Source organism: Melanotaenia boesemani, chromosome 19, assembly GCF_017639745.1.
Source record: "Melanotaenia boesemani isolate fMelBoe1 chromosome 19, fMelBoe1.pri, whole genome shotgun sequence".
NCBI classification, from domain to species: Eukaryota; Metazoa; Chordata; class Actinopteri; order Atheriniformes; family Melanotaeniidae; genus Melanotaenia; species Melanotaenia boesemani.
In genome coordinates this window covers 7,381,622-7,404,463 of record NC_055700.1, presented here as the reverse complement: position 1 = coordinate 7,404,463, position 22,842 = coordinate 7,381,622, and the positions used below count along the sequence as shown (strand labels likewise).

Genomic DNA, 22,842 nt, shown 5'->3' with positions numbered 1-22,842 from the left:
TTGATGTTTGACAATGTGTTTTTACACCCCTACACTCTGGTTTATTTTAGCTTGTAGCTCCCCTGACAAGCCTTCTTTCTCCTTGATGTCCATTGTAGGCCTTTCAACATCCTTCAGACTATTTTACTGTAAACTATTTCCAGGTCACAAGCAAGAGAATGGAGAACAGAGGGGATAGGGAGGCTGGAATTAGATAAATGAGATCAGCCTGTTTTATATTGCACAGAGCTCCCAGTCTATATTTGCATATTATCAGACTGTATCCATAAGACACACAGCGCAGACAGACAACTGCTACAGTGCATCACTTTCAACAGCCGTCTCTGAACCAGAAGGTAGGAGTTGTGTTTACTTTTGATTCACATTAAATATGTTCTGTTGATGGATATGTTACTTTTCCTTGATTCTTTCTGGACCATGCTAAATGTGAGGGTTTTTTTAATACAGTGGAAAAGTTTTTTAATTTTGTATGAATCTCATATTATAGTGACATTAGAAACATGTTCTGGAAGATGTGTTAAAAAGGCTTCTCTGCAATGTAAAAAAAGTGATAATAAGAATAAGAATGACAAAGAATTTGAAAATGAAATAAATAAGAAAAATTATGTGTGCAAACTTTGATCAAGTTCATGGGGAATATGACCACTTACTGTAATCTCATGTTACAGCTTCCTTTCAGCCTTCATTCCCGTGCAACCATACCTGACACATCACTCATAACATGGGGAACACCAGCACTGCATGCCAGATGAGCAACCACAGCAAAAGGAACGTGCGAGTATTCATCATGGAGCAGGCTAAGGAGATTGATGCTTTCATCACCTCCCAGACAGCCGATCATGAAAGCTCGTCCGTGCTTCCTGGGGATGTAAAGTTCAGCTTCAGGAAAGACATCAGTTGTGTTCGAGTGCTGGTCTCTCAGACTCAGGAAGTGCCCTGGGAGCCACAGCGCTTTCTGTCTGTCTTCGTGGAGGATGAAGATGATGAAAACATTTGTTCCAAACAGATCATACACAACATGGCGCTGAGTGCTCCGATCACTGTTCTTCTCTATGATGTGTGAAATCGCACCTTTATCCATCCCTTCATGTCTGTCTGTCTGTACTCAAGCAGATCAAGACAAAGTAGTTCTGTTTGTAGAAAGTCACATTCATACTGTTAACATGTCTCTTGTGACACTTTAAATAAACATTCCTATCAGCTTTTTTTTGCCTTTGCATCATCATTACAAAGTCAAATGAGATTACGTTATTAATCGGTGTGGGTCTGGTTGCGTGACTGTGATCATCTGCCTCAGTCCAGGTCTCAGGACCGTTGCTAAACTGTGAAGGCTTTATGCTGTGAGTGGACTGTGCTAAATTAAATGTCATGGTCGTGGTTGAGGTCATCAACCACATGGTTGATGTGAAAAAGAGAAATTGCAAACACGTCACTTGGTGGCTTAGTTAACATATTTATTTGCTATAAAAGTCAAGAGTTATGGAAGTTTTAAAGAATACAGCGCTGTGCAGAACAAGTGTGAAAACAACTGGTGAGTAAAGATTATGCTGTTTTATTTTCAGATTCTCAGAACTGCTTTTTTTTTATATGAAACATCCTGTATAATCAGCTTTTCGTTGATGATGTTATTACCTGCATAATCTCTTTCTCTGGAATTATTTCATGTGTAAAAACAAGTTCTATTATGAGGAAAACATAAATGCCTATTTAAAGTTAAAAATAAAACATAAAGTAGAAGAAATATGCTGCTTTAAACCACTAAAACAATGAAATGCCCTTTATGATCACTTTAATTGTGCAAGAGCTGAATTTTCTCGTTACATGGTTCTACTGTATACAACCATTAAATGGCTTGATCTTGAAGTACATACACGTCTTAATGTCTCTTATGCTCTTACTCAAACTTTCTTCTGGTCCTGTCTCAATCCATCCGCTTGTCTCCCTCCCAAACGTCCAGATATGTCGGCATCTGTGTGTTTCTATGTCACCCATGGGCTGTGCCTGTGTCTGGGCCTGCTCTGTGTGCTGTTTGTGAGCTGCTGGTGCTCACAGTGGAGAGGCGGGTTCGCTTGGGATGGTTCAGGCCAGCAGTTCAACTGGCATCCCGTCCTCATGGTGTCTGGCCTGGTGGTTGTGTATGGCGTTGGTAAGCTGACATGTTGTCCTCATTTTTTTTAAATTGATTAAATAAGACATTGTGTCACGTTTTAGTTTAGTTTCATGAAGAATTTATTTATTTTCTCCTTCCTGTTTTAGCCTGAAACAGATTTTGTAATTGTTAATTTCTGCTACTTTTGCATCTCTTGTTATCTCCACATCTGTTTTAGCTTTTGTTGGTTTCCCCACTGCTCTGCTCCAGCCGTTCACCTAGATGTAAGAAGTCATTAATCCCTTTGTAGAAGCGCTTCTCAAATTTTTGTTTTTATTTGTCACATTGTTTAAGTTCCTGAATGATTAGTGTTCTAATCATCCATCCCCATGTTTTCCTGATGAAAGCCTCTGCAGTATATCCTTTGATTTTTAGTGTTGTTTTTTGTTCACTGTTGTTGGATTTTGCCTTCTTCTTGTCTGTTTCGTTGCCTTATGAGCTCATTACAAGTGCTTGACATCTGCTTTTTTAAACTTTCTTTTGTTTCTGTCCTCCACCATGAGAAAACCATCACATATCTGGCTTGAGTAAGGATGCATTCTTCAAGTGTCCCTTTTATTACCATTAAAATTGTGTTTACACAATATTGATGTTTTAATTTAACATTTGGTTATACAGGATGTAGTTTTGCATTATGTGTAAATGTGCATCCCTTATGTATATGTTATTAAATAATAACAAAATACTGGCTCTGAAAGGCCACTACACCAATTTGACACATCAAGATCAGTTGATTTACCAGAAGGAGTACAGTTCATCCTGTGAAAACAGTTGATTCATGTAATCTGTGGCTCTGAAGAAAGCTCCCCAGCATATGAGAAGATAACCCTGGTGAGGCCATCACTGTTTTTTTGGATTGAATTTAAATGGTAAACTTTTCATTTTTCAAACATGAGCATTTTCATTTAACAAAATATGCATTGGTTTGGGTTTAGGTTTAGGTTTAGGTTTAGGTTTAGGTTTAGGACAATTGAGAAACAGTGCAGTCATATGAATGATTCGTATGACTCGTGTGTTATTTTTGTATGTCTGAAATCTATTTTTTGACTTTCCATGTCCATATAAAATCATAGCATTAGGCTATTACTTATAACACTGCCCTGAAAAACTACTGTTTATGTTCATTTGTCTGCAGCGGCTGTGATGTATCGTGTACCGTTCACCTGGAAGCAGAGGAAGTACACCTGGAAACTGGTACATGCTGGGCTAATGATTCTGGCTCTTCTTCTGTCCATCTTGGGCTTGTGTGCTGTGTTTGACTTCCACAGAGCTGCTAAAATCCCTGATCTGTACTCTCTGCACAGCTGGGTGGGCATCTGCACTGTCGTCATGTTTGCATTTCAGGTATGGATAGCTAATATTAAAGCAAACCCTGTGTCCTCAACGTGTACTTAAGGTACTTGAAGATTAAATACACTTAAATACAATATTACTCGGCTTGTCTCTGTGTTTTGGATAGTGGGTCCTTGGCTTGGTCGGCTTTTTGTTGCCTTGTTCTCCTCTATGGTTCCGTGCCATACTAAAACCTGTCCATGTTTGGCTGGGGCAAGCAGTCTTAATCCTGACCCTGACCTCCTGCATCAGTGGGATCAATGAGAAACTGTTCTTTTCTCTGTAAGTACTCATATATCCAGCAGAAGGTGACAACATATCATTTGGTTCAGTACGAATTGGAATGCCAAAACAGCATATCATGCAAGAAAATAAAAAACCTTCTAACTTCATGTCTCTACTGCAGTAAAGGAGCCACCGGAGACGCTTATGATTCACTGCCTGTGGAAGCCATGTTTGCAAATTTTCTTGGGATTATCATTGTTGCTTTTGGTATGGTTGTCTTTGCAATCTTATCCAATAACCAGTGGCAACGCCCGGAAACAAATACAAGTGCTTATGTGAGTATTCTTTACGATTGATCAATACGACCATGACAAACAGTAACCTGATTTTCTGCTTTAAATCCATGAAATTGGATTAACTGTTGGAGTTTTTTCTTTTATTAACATGGCTTTTATTATTTTTCATTTATATTTTTTGTGCTTTACATTTTATCACTGAGGCTTTCTGTATCTTTATTGTCTTTGTGAAATATTGATCTAGATGTCATTTAAGTTGCAGCCTCTACTCGGTCAACATGAAGATAAAGAGCAGGCACAAGGAACCTGAAGTTATAATATGCTCTGCATAACCATGTGAAAACTTCTGCAGAATCGGTGTTTACAGAGGACAATATAACTTACTGCTGTTCAAAATTTGACTGTTAATTTTGCAAGCTGATATTATAGTAGTTGTATAAATCAACAAAAGGCAAATCCACATTGTGATTCAGTTTTAATTCTGGCATGTCAATGTTTTCTTTTCTTTTTTTTTCATATTCACTGCATAAATGCTTTGTCCTTCTAAAGGGTTAATTGAGCCAGTGTTTGATGTTTGGAAAATGGATAATACATGTTTGTGTCATTGTGTTTGTGACATTTATACCCTGGGACAGCTTTCTTTTTTCTGTTTTTAATTAAAACGTTTGAACATAAATCTTTCCTCCTTCTTTACCACCACAGTCTATGTAAAACACACAACAATGAGAGGATGGGCCTTTACATCATGTATCTAGATTTTCTTGTTTTTTTGTTAGACAATTCTGCAGCGTTGGTCATAGCTTAATGTAATACAAATTATCACCACTAGATGTCAGTAGAAGGCTGCATTTAATTGCACATCAAAACATAAACAGTGTGGGAAGGACGATAAATAAAGGAAGAAATGAATACGTGACAAAAAAGTATAATAGTATGTTTATTGAGTATGTTTTTTTATAATTATCTTATCTAAAAAAATAGAAATAAAAGACAAAAGGCTATTTTAAGAAAGAAAGATTATATTTTCACAGCTACATGAGAAATATAGAACCCGAATCATGATGGATATCATGAATTTATTAGTGAAGCCTATACATATAGGAGCTTAACACGGTATTACGAGTAAATTAAATTGAGTGTTTCCAAAAGATAAAGATTACCTGATGTTGTAACGCCCATCCCGAACAGTAAAGAGCAGTAATAGTTCCTGGAGTCTCGTGTGTGTTCAATTTAGATGAAGAAGAAGAAATGTGCTTCCTGTTGGGTTAAAGTTCAATAGCTAGCCTTGCAGACAAGTAGTTAGCCTATTGGCTAATTGGACTCTTTTCCCTGTCAAAATGGAGGTGAATCAGGCAAAACAAGAACATTTACTTGCTTTGAAAGGTATTTACATTTCACTAAAGCACATTGTATCTCCAAGAGGTTTCCAGAACAGGTGGAGTATTTAGATATGTAGCAGCTAGCTGTCGCTTCTGTAAGATGCTAGCCGCGCTAACTGTCCAGCCACTATGTAGAGTTTATTTTGTTTGTTAACTAAATTGTTGGTCGCCGGTGTAACTGTACAGACTGCTTTACTTCTTGAGCCATAAGAAATACTGTCTAAATATAAGTCTTGCCAATTAATGTCATGATATGGACCAAGCTGTTTCTGTTTTGCCAACAAGATTAGCTAAAAAGCTCAACGTTGATTTCTGGAGCTTGTTTTTGTTTGTTTTCCAGAAAATATTTTTATGATCATCACTTATCTAAGTATAAACGTTGGTCACTGGGAGAAACAAATTGAGCTACTGACATGATCATTTCTTCGTCGTTTACTAGCTCAACGGCCTTTATTTCGAGTTGATACCTGAAAGTCCCAGTATTCTTTAAAATTAACTTTTATATGTTTGAGAAATTTTTCTTCTTTTTCCCCCATTTTAAATATATGGCTAGTGCACAGCTCCTTACTGAGCTTCATGTGTCACTGCCAAGTATTAAATGTTATAATGTTGAACCATCGTTGCTATGCAAGATTTTAAGCAAAATAAAACTATGAAGCTTTGAGTTTTAGAATACATTAATGTTCAAATGATCAAATACTGAATTGTGTTTATAATTATACATATAACTTTTTATCAAATGTAAATGTATGTATTTATTTTTATACATACCTGATGCACCTTCTCAAAGCCAGACTCATGCCTCGCCACGATGCCTTAGCTAAACAACTCATTCATTTTAAAGGACTTTATGGCCTAAAGCTTTATGACTCACTGGATCTGTGAATCCATAAGTTGGTTCTGTCTAAGGAGGCGAGAATAAGGACTCCTGCTTTTTTTAATGATTTTTTTTTTTCTCAGAAGATATTTGAAGTCCTTTTAGATAATTTTCTTATAACTATATTCTGTTTTTTTTTTGAAGGGGGGGGGGGGGGGGGGGTTCAGTTTTCTTGTTACTAATTTTTTTGTCATTTGTTGGAATGAGTAAGTTTCAAAGATATCACCACAAGTGCTAATATTGTTGCATCTTTGGTCACTAATCAATACTTTCTTGCTTTACAGTGATGCGGTTGACAAAACCGACTCTCTTCACAAACCTGCCTGTGACGTGTGAAGATCGAGATCTTCCAGGTGAGCCTGAGTCTAAAATACTAAGCCTTGGTAATAATAAACTTTCAGAGAAAACAGAAAACTTTGATTTTTATAATATGTGTCACTTAATGATTTATTTGGGTTTCCTGTGATTGTTTTTTATTCTTCTACCATTGCACATCAAAAGCAAATGGCTGTTGATGAATATATTTCTCCACTCTGCTGTTGCCTCTGTTAATTTGGATTAAATTAATTATTCATGCTAAGCCATCAAATGATGCAACAACCAATCAAAACACAACTGAGGTGTTATCACACTGGTTCATTTACTGGCAAGTACTCAGACATGCTAAAATAAACTGTAACTTAACCTGCATGTGGTAGGAAGCGTAGCAGATTCTCTAACCTCAAGTAGACCAAGAGAGGGTACTCAAAGACAAAAAAAACATGATTCAGCTGTTATTTACCTTGTAGCAAGTAAATATAAAGTAGAAAACGCATCTAAACAGAGAAACAAAACTCCTGTGGCTGTTGCATAATTCACTGCTTGTCTTTATCTTGGTAAATGTAAGTTTTCTTCAATTTTATTCAGCTCTTTTATTCAGTCCTTGAATGTTGTTGAGCAAATAACAGCCACACTTTGCAAAGTTGCCTCAGAGCACTGATGTAAAACTGGAGATGCACTTGTTTTTAGGATAAAACTTCTAATAGGAGGAAGAACAGCAGCCATCATAACTTATGGAAAGACGATCCAGTTCACATCTGCAGATATACAATTTGTGCAGAAAGAGCAGGGCACTGGTAACTGAACACTACGGAAGCCATAAATCACACTGACACTTCTAGGTAGAATATTTATAGTAATAGGAAAGTGAAAGTATAAGTGTTTAAAAATGAGTTCCCTTTTTCTTGTCTCTTTGTTCCTTTAACTTCTACACTTAAAGCTAATCTACAGTGTGATTTATCTGTTGATTTTAATGGAGATGGATCCATTAGAAGGATTTTTATTATTATTACTAAACAGTAAGTTGGACACAGCCCTGATATTTTCCTATTTTGTTACCTTACTGCCTGGAATTAAAATGGATATTTTGGGGGGGAATATTTGATTGGAAATTATGTCAGGGTTACAGGTAGGAAAGAGGAAGCAATGCAGTTAAAATTGGATATATAAGATAAGCCTCTTGTCTCCTTTCTCCTCCTACTTGTTATTAGGTTTCAATTTTGAAGTTGCACATTTAAAAATTTATTTATTTATTTATTTTTTTTAAATTTGTGACCCATCATTGTATTTCAGCCACAGCATTAAATAGCGTAAACAGCACTGAATTAAAATGTCTCCGCAGTGTGTGTACAGTTTTTGTTTTTCTTTCCCGTATGACCAAAGCCACTGCTTTTGCTTCTCAGTTCATGTGTAACATGACCTAAACCAGCACCTGCTGATGACACTTTCATGACTTAGTCATGGAAAAAAAAGCCTGATGTTCTATTTGTACTAAATCAACTTGCAATTTGCTGCAACATTAGACGGAAAAACAGCTTGTAATTTAAATATCAATCTCAGGAAAAAAAAGACATCTTGAAGCATCGGTTAGTTCCTAAAATACACCAGAAAGGGAGAGGAAGGGCTTCAGGAGAGGATGTATGCTTTTGGCATCTGTGATGTATACACAGGGTGAAGCACATTATTGCAAATAGAAAATTAAAAGTAAATATACTTTTAATGCTTATCTAATAGACAGTAGAGCTGTGGACTATTAATAAAACAATGGACATGATGCAGCTGTCTCACGCATCATGTTTAATCGAGATTGGTTTAGAGTGAAGCTCCTAAGAAATGTCTGTAATGCAAATGTCTCCCTGTGTCTTTTCCTCCCCTCTGTTTGCATCTCAGAAGATCGAGACTAAGATAGGAATGCGTAAACTGGAGAACTGGAACTGCTCTGTTAAAAAGAAAATGACTAAATATCTCATTCACTCCTGCAATAATTAATTACATAACCAAATTTATACAAATTTCTGATTTATACAAGTTGTTCTTCAAGAGTGTGGATGTGTGATAAAGCAGAAGGTCATATAAAGCTGGATTCTGTCTCAAAAATATACACGAGTGTCTTTAACATAAGTAAGCACCTTACACTGTATGAATAAAATTATGCCCCTTCCTGCTGCCTAAAAGACTCTATCAAATGCACAGTTATTGCCGGTTTACTTACTTTTCCAGCTCATGTGATACTCTTCATGTAACCGGGATGTTAAACTTATAAGAACTTTTTTAAACTCATATTTTTGTCTTCAAGGGGATTTGTTTGGTCAACTTATGAGGGAGGACCCTTCCACCATTAAAGGGGCAGAGACATTAATGCTAGGAGAGATGCTCACATTACCGCAGAATTTTGGGTATTAAATTCTTTTGTTTGCACTTTAACTTGTCTTCAAATTGAATAGCAAACATAGCTTTTATCTTTAACACTCATCTTTTTTTGTTGAACAGAAATATTTTCCTTGGTGAGACCTTCTCCAGTTATATAAGTGTGCATAACGACAGCAACCAGATCGTAAAAGACATTCTTGTGAAGGTATTTCAAAACGGAAATATTCTTTTCACTCCTGTTTGCACATAAGTCTGATGTGTTTTGTGACATGACCTCCATCAGGCTGACCTCCAGACGAGCTCACAGAGGCTCAATCTTTCTGCATCAAACTCTGCAGTAGCCGAGCTTAAACCTGAATGCTGCATCGATGATGTCATCCACCATGAAGTCAAAGAAATAGGAACACATATGTGAGTATATTTTCAGGATAAACATTCCTGATTCAAACTTTTCTTTTCCTGTTATGGAATGTTGATTCCTGTGTTCCCACCTCCAGATTAGTTTGCGCAGTCAGTTACACCACTCAGTATGGAGAGAAGCTCTATTTTCGGAAGTTCTTCAAATTCCAGGTGAGATATATTACAATGTTCCCATCAGATGACTTGGAGTTGGCTCGAGAAATGCCACAGACCTACAACAGAGTGAATCCAATTACCCACCCTTGTGTGGATTTGGTGGCTTACAGTCATGTGCATTTCTTTGAGACCGAACGGTAGCTTTGATCGCTTCCTTTCAGGATAGATTTCATTCAATCCATCTTTCAGATTTCCACTTATATTTGAATGGAGGTTGAAAAAACTCTGTTTAGTTTCCAATCTATTTTTAATCAGGTTTTGAAGCCGCTGGATGTGAAGACAAAGTTCTACAATGCAGAGGTAAGTACCACTCAAACACCATCAGCATAATGTAAAGAGCAAGCTGCTAGTCTGTACACAACATGCTTCATATCATGTTTCATGTCATAGTCAGGAGCTTTTCCACATGCTACTAGAGGCAGTTTGCATTAGATCAGGCCTCTTGGAAAACTCTTGGACTCCCAGAGATCAAGGGTTTTCCTAATTAGAATTAGTTTTTTTTTTCTCTCATTTTTAAATCAGAAGCTTTTTTTTTAATATTTGACTGCAGATATTCATTGTCATCAACTTTTGCATGTAACTTCATTTGTTCATTATGTCTTGTATTTTATTTTCCCCATTAGAGTGACCTCAGTTCTGTGGTAATTCTTTCTTCTGTTTTCATGGCTGAACATTAGCTTCTCTTCATCCTTTTTTTTCCATGCAGCAGGCTGTCTTTCTGAGCCCAGAGAAAGGTGCAAAAAGAAAAGAATGGGAGGAAACGTCTGAATATTAAAGACACTCGCCACCTCTTCGAAGATAAAAATGAACTTCCATTCTTTTTTCTTTTGCCCTTTCTTTGAACGCTCGTGCTTTCTTGCAAACTCATCCTGCACAGGGTTTTGTTACTTTTAATTGCAGTTTGTGGTGTCAAATTGTGGTGGGTGTGGGAGGCGTTCTTAAGTTAAAGAAATCATTGGGAAAATTGCTGGATTTGTCTCATTTGTAAAGAATGATGTAATTTTGTTAGTGACATTTTAATGGTATTTCGGGGCTGATCGAACTGGCCAATTACAGCCTTATTTTCTGTAATTTAACTAAATTTAGTGTTCTGTTGCAATCATTTGACTTTCTGTAGCTAACCTAACAGAAATATCTGATTTTTTTTCCGTTATGATGTGAGGTTTGGTTGAAACGGCTTTGCATGAAGCTGCGATGCTACGCTCGTAATTTGATATTAACTGTGTTCAGACTGTTTTATGGTCAGCTCTGATATTATGAATTGCAGGCATGAACTAATCTCTGCTTTTTTCTCATTGAATTTCACTGTAAAGTGGAGGTTGCACAGACAAAATGACTGTTGTAAAGACAGTGTTGTTCTCTCAAAGCATCAACTAGTTGTCGACGTAAAGATAAAAAATTTGATGTTTAATATGCTGGTTCTAAGTCTCAGCGCATCATCAGAAAAGGTGACCTTCAAAAGTGCAAAAGCTGTCTATAAATAAAATTTGATTTGATGATTTGATTTGATTCTTTTGTACTTAGTTGTCAAAAGCTGTTTTTCTTTTAAATTTAATTGCATTATTTATTTATTTTCCTTGCACATGAGAAAATATTCTTCTTCAAACTTGGAATCTAATAATTTATCAATAGCCAATAAAGGATGGAGATGAATTTGGTTATCTTTACCATTTTAAGCTTAATATAAATTTAATTTAAAAAATAAGTCATTATAAATTAATACAGATGAGTAATAAATCATATTAAATAAACATATAAAATATAGAATAATAAATACAAGTAAATATTTTACTATGATAAATTTGTTTGATTAAATAGAAATAAAATAATTAAAGGCCAGAGGTGGTTAGTTTCAAATGTGCAACAACAGGGGTTAAAATTATTACAAGTAATTAGACTTTATTAATATGAAATTAATTACATTTCTTAAATTAAAAGAACAAAATGCTTAACACATCATCCTCACTAACCCTATCACCATCATCATCATCACCCTTATTGCATTTGATTGGCTTCTGTAGTCATGTGACAGAAGAAATGAACCGGTGCTGATTTTCAAGTACAAGTTTATCGCCTGAAACTCAGAAAACATACAGCATGTTGTGTATTACCACAGTGGTGCTGCCATATTTTGAAAAGTATCGACATATATTACCAAATCGACTGCAGGGTTTCGATGCAGCCGTCCCTGGTTCTAAGTGTGCTGGTCTTCAAATCAAGCAACCCTCCACCAGTTAGCTTCTGTAGTCTATATGCTAAGAGCCTGGGCCTTATGTTGTTCCCACTGTCTTTATATGTGTGTTGTGTAAGTGGTGGATATATGCTCCATATAAGGCATGGAAAAGCACTGTGAGTGTGCATACAAGGAGGTTAATATGTCCTTGAGGATTTAAAAGTACAATATAGATGCAGTCTATTTACTGTTTTTTGCAGACTACTGATTAAGGCCTGAGGGTCTTTACCTGTGAGGCTAACAGCAACTTCTACAACAGCAATGATGATGTGATTCCCAAAGACTTGGATGCCTGATGTATAGTTAAAGGTCCCATATTATACATTTTTTTCAACTATTTCATATGGGTGTCAGAGGTCCAACAAATTTGTTTTCAAAGTGTATTACCCCAAATTCAGCTTTGGTCCGTAATTTCAGCCATTCCAAAAGTAGCTCTAGTGAGCTCTACAGAGAACAGGTGGTTTCTGTGTCTGAACCTTTAAATGTTCATAAGTGGTGCCTGTCCACACCCCTCTCTGAGAGAGGATCCTGCTTTTGCTGGCACCGGCTTGGTGATTTTAAAAGGCAGGCTCAGTTAGCCAGGAGGGGGGCGGGTCAACGACAGTATTTACAACCAGGGGCAGTGGTTATTTCCCTTGATGAGGTCACAAAGGGAAAGATCTCAGATTCACCCGTTTGAGAACACATTTGCTAAAAAGTGGAGCAACCAAGTGAGAGAGGAGTCAGAATTTTCTCATTTTGGGGCCTCATACACAGGCTAGGAGGACACATATAACTGCTAGAAAACCTTTAGAAAGTGAATTTTGCATAATATGGGACCTTTAAGACATGACAAGTCAAAGATCTCGACTTTTAAACAATTATTATGAATAGGCACTTGTTTCTTCCCCTCATTGGAGGTGATCTCTGTAATAAACCATTTTTATAAAAAGAAGTCTATGAACACGTTGCCACCTCTCACACTGAAACCCCATCTTATATTTGGGGTGGAAGAATGCACTTTATTGCCAGAGATTCAAATTTTAGATGACCAAACCTTCACCGCACATCATTTCAGTGGTTGCTCACCCCAAAACTGATGTACAAATAAAAGACAAAATGACTTAATTAGAAGCTGGTGTTAAATTACTTGATGCATGAGAGACCAATGTAAAAAAAAAAAAAAAAAAAAAAACCCGGAGAATAAACAGTCAGACTTGTTCAGCCTCTACTGTGTTCTTCAGCACCTGCACTAACATATCCTCAAAGGTACACTGAGCACACCTGATAGACTAATTAATGTCTACGTGTTTGAATATTCACTAAATGACTCACTGCACCTGAAGAGAAGAGGAAAGGATAAGTTCACATTTGTTGATGCTGTTTGCAGACAGAGCAGCAGAAAGCTTTCTGCTCCAGTCTGTACTGGCTGTTAAAAGTCTTCCTGATAAATCTCTACCTCACGTGAAGGGACAAAATTCACAGTTCTTGTTATGTGCAACAAAACGTAACTATGGAAAGTCTTCATGGCTTGTAAAGATGATTACAGTGGCCCTTAAAATGCTCCTATGGGCATGTGGGTCTTGTTTTAAGTAAATGTTTAAAGTAAAAACTGTGAATTTATCCTTTTGCAGTTGTAAAATATTCCACAACTTTTAATAGCAAATAATAAAGTAAATGTGTTGCTCAGTCCACCTTGGAGATTATTTAACTGTACATAATGGTTAATGGGATGTGTTAGCGTGACCCCTGACCCCTCCGTTCTAGACTGATGAAGTGTTTCTGGAGGCTCAGATCCAGAACATCACTACCTCACCAATGTTCATGGAGAAAGTGTCTCTGGAACCTTCTATGATGTACAATGTGACAGAGCTCAACACAGTCACATGTGGAGATCAAGGGTAAAAGCGCTTGTTGCTTCTTTTTGAGTACAGACATGGTTTTATACTTGTTGCTTAGCTGCAATTTTTTGCCCGGCAGAGAGTCCACATTTGGGAAAATGTCCTACCTGCAGCCCATGGACACACGGCAGTACTTGTACTGCCTGAAGCCAAAACCAGAGTACGCAGAGAAGGCCGGCGTCATCAAGGGAGTGACGGTTATAGGAAAGCTCGACATCGTATGGAAGACCAATCTTGGAGAGAGAGGAAGGTTGCAGACCAGTCAGCTGCAAAGAATGGTATGGGATTACCTTCTTCCTCAACAGAAAGAATGCTTTTTTTTGTTTCACCCTTTTTTTATTTATTTTTATCCTCATGTGTCCTCCAGGCTCCAGGTTATGGAGACATTAGACTATCTTTGGAGATGATCCCTGACACTGTAAACCTCGAAGAACCATTTGACATCGTTTGTAAAATCACCAACTGCAGGTGCAAATCCACCCACATGAGAAAAACTCCACTTAAGATCAAATCACTGAACTACAGCTGTCCAGATGGCATTAACTTCCAGTTTCTCTGTAAAATTTCTGTTGTAGTGAAAGAACCATGGACCTGGTGCTGGAGATGTGCAACATGAGGTCGATCCATTGGTGTGGTATATCAGGGCGACAGCTGGGGAAACTTAGTCCTGGCGCCTCCCTGTCGCTCCCCCTCACAGTCTTCTCCTCCGTCCAGGGTCTGCAGGTATGATCCCAGCTCTCTGCATCAGCATCTTTGCTTTTCTCTCGCAGTCACCTTCTCCGCCTCTTTGTTTCAGAGCATATCCGGACTGAGACTCACAGACACATTTCTGAAGAGGACATACGAGTATGATGACATCGCGCAAGTGTGTGTGGTCTGCCCGTTTACGAGCAACGAACGCTAGAAATTGTGACTGCCTTTTTTTGCATTTCAGAAATGAATGGACCAACTGTGGAACTGTGCACTTGATATTTCACCCTTTTTTTTTTTTTTGCAACTTAAGGGGGTAATACTGGATTTTAAAATTAATTGTGAATATTATAAATTGTTTTCCTTGAATATAATTATGTAAATCTGTATAATGTTAATAAATTCAATGGTAACTTTGACATTTGTTATTGTGCTAATTGGACAGAAGCAGAAAACAATTTACATACACTTAACACAAAATGATAAATCCATGTAGATAATATAAAATTAAACTATAAAATATTAGAGGCTTAAGAAAAAGAAACCTCAAATTTAACCCTCAGTCAGTGCAGGCCAAACGGCAGCAGATTGTTCAGTTGTAGCATTTACAACCAGATGTTTTTGTTTTCAATAACCAATTTACTTTAAAGATCCCGGTTTATTCCAAGCAGCACATTTTTATTCCCCAATTCAGGCCTGATATCGAGGATAGATAACAGGATTAGTTCAGAGATGCTGAAGTTCCAGTAACGGTGTTAGAAAAGTTACCAGAAGTAAAAATATGCTCTATAAAACATGCTCAATCTGAATAAAACCTCATTTTAACTCTTTAATAAGAAAAAAAATGTATAATGTGCTATTCTTACGGTAGAAGTCGCACAAAATCTGCTCACTGTGACTTTATTTAATTACAGTAGGTAGATGATCCGTTGAGCAATAATAACTTACTATAACCTTCATTAACAGATGAAGTGTTAGGTGTGAACCACAAACATGACATGATCAGTCATTTGTTTAGTTATTGTAAGTCACAAAACCCTGAAGAATTAAACATGTCTATAAGTTTAATTCACCAGAAAAAAAGATCAGTTAAATGTGGATTTGAGGAACAACTGGTTAGATTTCTTTTTATTTACTTTTTATTGTGTTTTTAAAGTAATCTTAAGCCTCAGATTTATGCCCAATCTCATGTGTCTCGTATTCTTTTCATTATTAGGATAAGTTTTATTTTCTTCCTCTCCTTTGACTGTCTTTAGTATAATTCATTAGCTTAAAAAGTAAGCAAACGCAATAAGTTTAAGTTTATTTTAACTGATACCAATTTAAATATAAACTAATATATCCATAATTATCTTGTAATGAAACTCTGACAGACCTAATTCATTCATATCTGCTTATTCTTTAATCAAGAAAGTCCCACTAAAATATAAAATGTTTCATTTTAGGGAATCCTGGTCGTGATGGCAGCATGTTTCGCTATTCAAAGACACTTAAAAAAAAATCTCACTTGGCATTTTCTGGTGATGAAGAGACAAAAGGCAAATACGAACAAGCAGTGGATATTCAGTTTCAAGACATTTATTCATATGTATTAGATAAAACCTAGTACTGTCGTGGCATACCTACTTGTTTCCATAAAGTATCGGAGCTCAAATACCAGATTTTAGAGCATGCAAAATAAACTATGAATATGTTGTTCATCAGTAATTAAACCTGCTCAAAGGGGACAGCATTTATTCCTGCTAAAGTGCTTTAACAGCGTAACAAAAGGCTGCAAACACTGCTATACGCTTACATGGTCTTAATTAAAAAGTTAATTATTACAAAGCAACGATGAGTCCCATGTGTTCAAAGACTGAATGGTTTTGCAATAAACAATTACAGAGAATTCTGACTACAAAAATAGAATAAACAAAGTAAACCAGATTTGTATGAGAAAGGCTGAAAATGCAGTTAGAGTACATTCCTCCCTAACCCTCTATCCATCATGACCAGACGGATGGATCCTCAACTCATAACATGAAGACGGCAGTAGTTTCAGCACATATAAAACATGATCTCTGCCTGATGTAAAAGCTCTGAGGAAAGGATTCACACATGTAGTAAGATATCAGTGAGTAAGGTATGTTTTCTCCTACATCTGTGGGATGTTTCATATCATGTTCCAGTCTCCAGGCCCTCCTGCCTCCACTTCAGGGCCTTTTCTTCACAGTAAAGTGCCTTCAGCCCCATCCTTGTCTCTTCAATCCAGCTACGCCGGGGATTTGACTTAAAGAAGTGGGTGTAGAGATTGCTATCACGCCATATAGTGGCTCTTCCTCATGGGAGGGGGTAGGGGGGGAAGTGTGGCTGGAAAGAAAATATTCCATGTTGATTATTAAAAATGCATCTAGATTCGTATATATGGTCAGTTTGGTTTAGGAATACCTGAAAAGATCATGAGTGCTCCTCGGCGCTGCCACTGAAGGAGCGGCTCCGGATGTGGTTCCTCAGCTGTTCGATCAGCTCGGGGTTCTGCTGCTGGATCTGCTGGGCGAACTGCTGTCCCCTGATACACAGACGAAACAACATGCTTACCTGTTGTATTTCTTTTCAGATGAGGTACAGTTCTTTTTTTCTATTATACAGTAAATAAAGATATAAAAAAAAGCAACATGCCTAAATTCTGGGGATAAACTAATAAAGCCCTATTTCCCAAAAAAAGATTTTAGAATGAAAATTCCAGCTAATTCACACTTAAAATGCTGCAAACTCAACCCTAACCCCTTTACTACAGTTGTGCTTATTCATCATGCAGTCTTGCTGACATAAGCAAAATCTTATGCATTGCTTCAAAGAACTTGACTGATGGGATGTTGCTCATGATATGTGCAGTAACACACCCCATACAAGCACAGATCCAGACTTTTTGATCTGTGTGCTAATGATATTCATCACTTTTCAACTTCACCTCAGACTGGATAGATGGATCTCAACTTTAGAGAAGGTGGAGATGTTTCTGGGTGTTCTTTATGTTTTTTTCTTTGCATTGCAAAGGTCTAACCTGTGCATGTAGATGTATGATTTAGTGTATTTACAGACAATTTGTTTTCAGAATTTTTTTTAAACCTTGCAGCAATTTATACAACAGAATCATATCTGCCTGAAAGCCTGAAGATCACAACTATTTCGTGTATTGGTTTTAATTCTGGTTTCTATATTATTATAATGATAGTCCATCCGTCCATCTATTTTCTACACCGCTTATCCCAGTAATTAGCAGGTGAGATGCAGGGTACACCCTGGAGAGATCGTCAGTCTTCTTATAATGAGAGTACTCATCATAAATGATAAAAATCTGTTGATTCTCTACAAATTTTTGTGGACAAACTGTTTTAAGTTCAGCTTTTCTGGGATGCTCTTTTAAGCCCTTAATGCCTGAATTTATTTACAAAAAGAAAATAAAGCAAATAAGCAGTGAAAAATACAGTAACATAGAGATAAAGACTAGAACAAAATAAAACCAAATTAAATATTAAATAAACGAATAACAATAAATATATTCATATAAATTTGACCATATAAATAATATAAAAAATAAATAATAATAGTAAATAATAGTAAAATTTACTATTATAAGAAATAATAGTAAATAAATAAAAATAAAGGCAATAAATTAAATAAATAAAATAAAAAAAGACTGGAAGCAGTTTGTTAATTCGTTAATATCCTGTCATTATATTGATGGAGCTTCAGGGTTTTTTCTTGAATAAAATGGATAAGGTACCAAATCAGTTAAGTTTCAGAAAATGGGATCAATTCTTTTTTTTATTCCATTTGGGTTTGTGTAACGGGAGAAATAAAACTAAAATACACTCAAAATTGGCAAAGCTTTGTAAAATATAGCTGAATTAATTGCAGGATTTCAAGAATTGTTTTAAACAGTCATTGTGTTAGTGGTAGTTAATGGATCAATACCTGCACCTACAACAATACCGGTAACAACTGGTCTGCCTCTCAGTATTGATATATAAAAAGATTTGTATCACCTTTAAAACAAATAATGGTTTTACAAAGTCAACAGTGGACTTACGCTTCAATCAAACTGGAGATATCTGACAGTCCTCCCACTCCTGCTGCAGGACCTCCAACTGCATTAGACATCATTCCTGACATACTGACAACACAGCGACAGGAAGTCAGCTGACAATGAAATCCAGCTTAAAACTAGAATTCACATGATCTGATCTTAATGGGATCAAACACAAGATTCAACTCACAGCTGTTGCACTTGTTGGTTCTGCATAACGCTTGCAGCCTGTAAAGAGAAATTAAGCTGAAATCCATTGTATTTCTTACAAACGTTATAAACAGACTATTTATGACTGATCCCACAGGCAGTTTTATGAGGAAAAACAGTCCATAACTCATCACTGTGCAGGTACACAGCTCTCAGATGTAGACCTTTCTTGTCATTGCTCCAATAAAACTCTGGCATGCTAGCAGAAGCGTTCTTGACCCGTCAAACGTTCTCATGTGTCATCGTTTAACAGCTCCAGATTCTCTTCCCCCAGACAAGGACGTTTCCATGAGACAATAACTCTGATGGCTAACAGCCTCTCATGGGACCAATGAGAAGATTCCTAAATGACAGACTGTGCTCAGCACAAAGCTTTTTGAGTACTGAGCAGATATGAGGAGTCTCACCATGCTGATGAAGGCAGGGTTGTTGATTAAGCTAGCCATGTCAAATCCCAATCCAGCAGCTATCTGTGGGGCACATTTGCAAATAAAAAGAAAACAAACATGGCTATAACACAGTGTATGTGAGTGTATAATGTTACATGAGGCTAAAATAAAAGCAGAACTTGCTTAACTTACTGGGCTGGATGCTTCTTTTTGCTTCTGTTCTGCGATCTTCAGGTTGGACTTGTATGTGTCATTTTCAGGGTCTAACACCAAAGCTTTCTTGAAGTAAGAAATTGCCTCTGGATACTTGTTCATAGCTGTCAAAGCCAAACTGAAGCCACGAAGAAAAGCAGTTTTAGTAGACTTCAAAAAGTTCTGGAGGAAGGAGATAAAATTAAACTTACCCCATCCTTCCATATGCTTTGCTGTAGGTTGGGTCAATCCCAATGGCTCTTTCACAGTCACCAGTTGCCTCAGTATAATTTCCCAGTTTACTGTGTGCTGCAGCCCTGCAAAGGGTTCAGTCAAAATTCATGCTTTTGTCTCTAATCTGATTTTGTGCAAATGAATATCAAAATCTAACCTTGACAAGCACAAAATGAAGCACATCTTATGACTGTAAGACATCATGTTGCTGTCGGTAATAAATACCTGTTGCAGTAATAGACAGCGTTTCTTAGGTCCAGATCTATGGCCTTTGTGTAGCACTCCACTGCACATCTGTAGTTCTCCTCCTTCATGTGATTGTTCCCTAGAATTGGTGTTGTTACAAACAGTAGACTGGAATTTCGGTCCACACCTCTATACAATGTTGTTTCACTTTAATAAAGTTTGCAGCATTTGTGTCTGCACAGCTCTGTTATAGTCACACCACAGCATTTCAGTCGGGTTGAGATCTGGAACATGACTTAATTAGTTGATGTGTTTTGGATCATTATCCAGTTGCATGAGCCAAATTCAACCAAGCTTTAGCTGTCAGACAGATGGATTCTGTAAAATACTTCAATGTTATGGGCTGTTTGTGCTGATATGCTGTGTTTGGTTTTCTCCAAATCTGCATTATCACCAAACATCTTCACTTTGGTCTGGTCAGTCCAATGGACATTATTCCAGAAGTCATGCAGTTTGTTCAAATGCAACTTTGCAAACCTGCATATTCTTTTTGAGGTGAAGAGGCTTTTTTCCTGCAATGCATTTCAGCATGCTAACAGTTAGCATGCAGAGTCTGAGATGTAGCTCTTGGCTCTTCTGTAGGTTCTCTGAGCACGGTCTGATCTTGGGATGAACTCTGGGAAGATTGGTGATTGTTTCGAATGTTTTCTACTTGTGAATAATCTTTCTTGCTGTACAATAATGAGCTCTGAATTGTTTATAAATGGACTTATAACTCAGATTATTAAGAGTTCATATTGAGTTTGATAACATTACCTTCATTCTTAAGTTGTTCTGCCCGTTCGATGTCTTCTGGAGATGGGAAGGTCTCTGGTAAAGTGAGGTTGTCATTCTATTAAAAAACAAATTTCAATGAGATTTAAATAGCAGGAACTTGCAAACAGGCAAATCATAAGTGCAATTTTAAAAACTGCTTCAATAAACGAGTCTAAACACCTGCTACGAGAGAGGTACATAACACTGTTTATAAGACATGTATTAAACAAGTATACTCATCATACTTTCAACCTTTGAATATCATATGGCTCCCATGTACTTTAAAATCCCCACCTTGAGCAGAGCATTGAGAAATATCTCTCTAAGTGGCTGTGGCACTGCAAGATGGCAGTCACTGGAGCTGATCTTGAAGGTGGTCTCCAAGCACTGTATTGCAACTAAAGTGGAGAATCAGTGACAATAAAACTGGTTTACTCCCTTTAAATCAATATAAAAAAAAAAAACTAAGATGATCTGTTTAGTCAGCTTAGAGCTGGACAGAACAACCTGCTGCAGACTAGTGAGGTACTCTACAAAGTGTAAGTGCACAGTGAGTCAACCCACCCTCGAGGCTTTCCTGCTCATCAGAATTCAAAACACCACAATGTGTTTGATCTCGGAGGAACTGCACAATGGCGAAGGCCAGACGTTTCTCCACAGCCATTTTTACCTCAAAACTACAGGCAGAAATGGGAAAAATACCCACACAACGATGACGTCATTATGAATTCATGATGTGGTAGTTCATAATAGATGTGAAACACACGACTCAGGGGATATAATACAACTCTGCTTTGCTATTTAAAATGGTGGTCAGATGGAAATATTAACAAGTTGTTGCATGAATGTGAGAAGGGTTTTTCTCCATGTAATATAATAATGATATAAAAATACAGCTAAGCTATTAAGTCAAAACAGAGGAACCAGCAATATATTTAATGGATGCATAGACCACCGCTCTCTACTGCGCTGCCTCTTTTTACTTCTCCTCTAAAACTATAATATAGTATATTATATATATATATATATATATATATTACCAACATGCAAACTAATCAGAATGGTTAAGTTAGGCTAAACTTGAAGCTACGAGATACTGAACAGAGAGTCATTTAGGAGCCAAAAGAACCGAATCTTTGAAAAGAGCCGAACTTCCCATCACTCCATGGAAGTATGTGGGCAGTAACCCATTCATACCAATTTAAGCAGTACTGATTATATCAGTTAGAAACACCAAAAGCTGTTAGTCAAATTAGTCAAAAGCTATGTTTATTAAAAACTTTCTAAAAACTTTTCCTTTATAAGATTAAAAATTATATTGAGTTTGAAAATATTGTTTTTTTTTATAACTCTAATAATTTGTCCTACCTGATGTTAATACCCTAATTATAAAATATTTAACTGTTTGTTAAATGTTCACTGATGGAGATGGATTATTGACTGAGCACACCAGCCGACCATTTTTAGTGTGATAAATTGCATCTGTTAAGGAATCTTGGAAACTAATGTATAATTTAGATGAGGACCCCTGTGGTTTTATCTATTGTGTGTCCCTTTAACAACGATGCACCCTGTGCTCACATATCTGTGAATAAAAGTGATGATAACGCCGCTAACAGAGTATTTGCCCAACAGCAAACTGGGTCTCCTCACAGGTTAATCCAACCATGTTATCTTTCATCACACACAGCTAAGGATGCTGGTGGTGCATTCGAGTCTTGTTTCCAAGACAACTCATAAGAGGATTCAAGCAAAATGATTCCTGCTCTGTTAACATTCTGGCTCTTGTTGCAGCGTGTTTTTCTCTGACTGAACATTTCTGCTGCAGGAGCAAAATTTAAATTACTATAACTTGACACTATGCTGAAAGTCGTCCACAGACATAAACACTGCCTCATATTTCCATCACGTGCTGATGCCATGCGCTGTTATGATCATGTAGGTCTGGCTGGCACAACCACTCCTCCCTGAGTGTGTGTTGACACACGTAGATGCGGTGATGCAGAAGCTGTGATGTAATACCACACAATGGGAAAAAGATGTGTTCAAATTCATCATACAGGCGAAATATCTTTAAAAAAAATCACAAATGCACTGGTCTAATTCTGGTTTAGAGCCTAGAAGGGGTAGCCAATTCTAAAAAGCCTAATCTGACAAAGCTCGCGCACTGTGCAGCTTTGTATGATGCTGACCATTAAAAACAAAACCCTTCAGAAAGCAGCGCGAGGTGACGAAGCAAAGCTCAGCTCCTAAATAAAACCAACTATGAATGTTATATTTGTAAGGATGCTGTTCGGTGTCCCCCACCCGCCCACCTACCTGTGCTCCTCAGCTGTCTGCTGCTACCGCGTCATGAGGGCTCGTGTCAGACTGAGCGCATCCTCCTCTGCGCCTGCGCGTTAGCAGCGGAAATAAAAGGGT

General features: G+C 37.2%; 3 protein-coding genes across 4 annotated transcripts; 2 read left to right on the top strand and 1 right to left on the bottom strand.

Annotated features, from left to right (window-relative positions):
• Nucleotides 1–255: 255 nt before the first annotated feature.
• LOC121630235 (cytochrome b ascorbate-dependent protein 3-like) lies at nt 256–4,447 on the top strand. Its single transcript, XM_041970392.1, has 7 exons — nt 256–335; nt 669–1,531; nt 1,958–2,146; nt 3,285–3,493; nt 3,609–3,763; nt 3,888–4,041; nt 4,265–4,447. Exons 2-7 carry the CDS (start codon nt 1,480–1,482, stop codon nt 4,310–4,312), a joined length of 807 nt encoding a protein of 268 aa, XP_041826326.1. The 5' UTR covers nt 256–335; nt 669–1,479; the 3' UTR covers nt 4,313–4,447.
• A 789-nt stretch (nt 4,448–5,236) lies between these two features.
• trappc13 (trafficking protein particle complex subunit 13) lies at nt 5,237–14,744 on the top strand. Of its 2 annotated transcripts, XM_041970622.1 has the most exons (13): nt 5,237–5,385; nt 6,543–6,611; nt 8,873–8,972; nt 9,067–9,151; nt 9,230–9,357; nt 9,444–9,516; nt 9,778–9,822; nt 10,146–10,163; nt 13,502–13,635; nt 13,715–13,913; nt 14,003–14,103; nt 14,211–14,358; nt 14,432–14,744. In XM_041970622.1, exons 1-13 carry the CDS (start codon nt 5,340–5,342, stop codon nt 14,537–14,539), a joined length of 1,254 nt encoding a protein of 417 aa, XP_041826556.1. In that variant the 5' UTR covers nt 5,237–5,339; the 3' UTR covers nt 14,540–14,744. The 2 variants fall into 2 exon arrangements, with proteins under 2 accessions (XP_041826556.1, XP_041826557.1); XM_041970623.1 differs by lacking the exon at nt 10,146–10,163.
• Nucleotides 14,745–15,887: 1,143 nt separating this feature from the next.
• On the bottom strand, nt 15,888–22,817 carry sgtb (small glutamine rich tetratricopeptide repeat co-chaperone beta). Its single transcript, XM_041969664.1, has 12 exons — nt 22,741–22,817; nt 20,986–21,098; nt 20,716–20,819; nt 20,422–20,497; nt 19,645–19,744; nt 19,398–19,502; nt 19,186–19,324; nt 19,012–19,074; nt 18,585–18,622; nt 18,398–18,481; nt 16,753–16,873; nt 15,888–16,674 (listed from the first exon to the last, which is right to left on the bottom strand). Exons 2-11 carry the CDS (start codon nt 21,083–21,085, stop codon nt 16,762–16,764), a joined length of 921 nt encoding a protein of 306 aa, XP_041825598.1. The 5' UTR covers nt 21,086–21,098; nt 22,741–22,817; the 3' UTR covers nt 15,888–16,674; nt 16,753–16,761.
• Nucleotides 22,818–22,842: the final 25 nt, after the last annotated feature.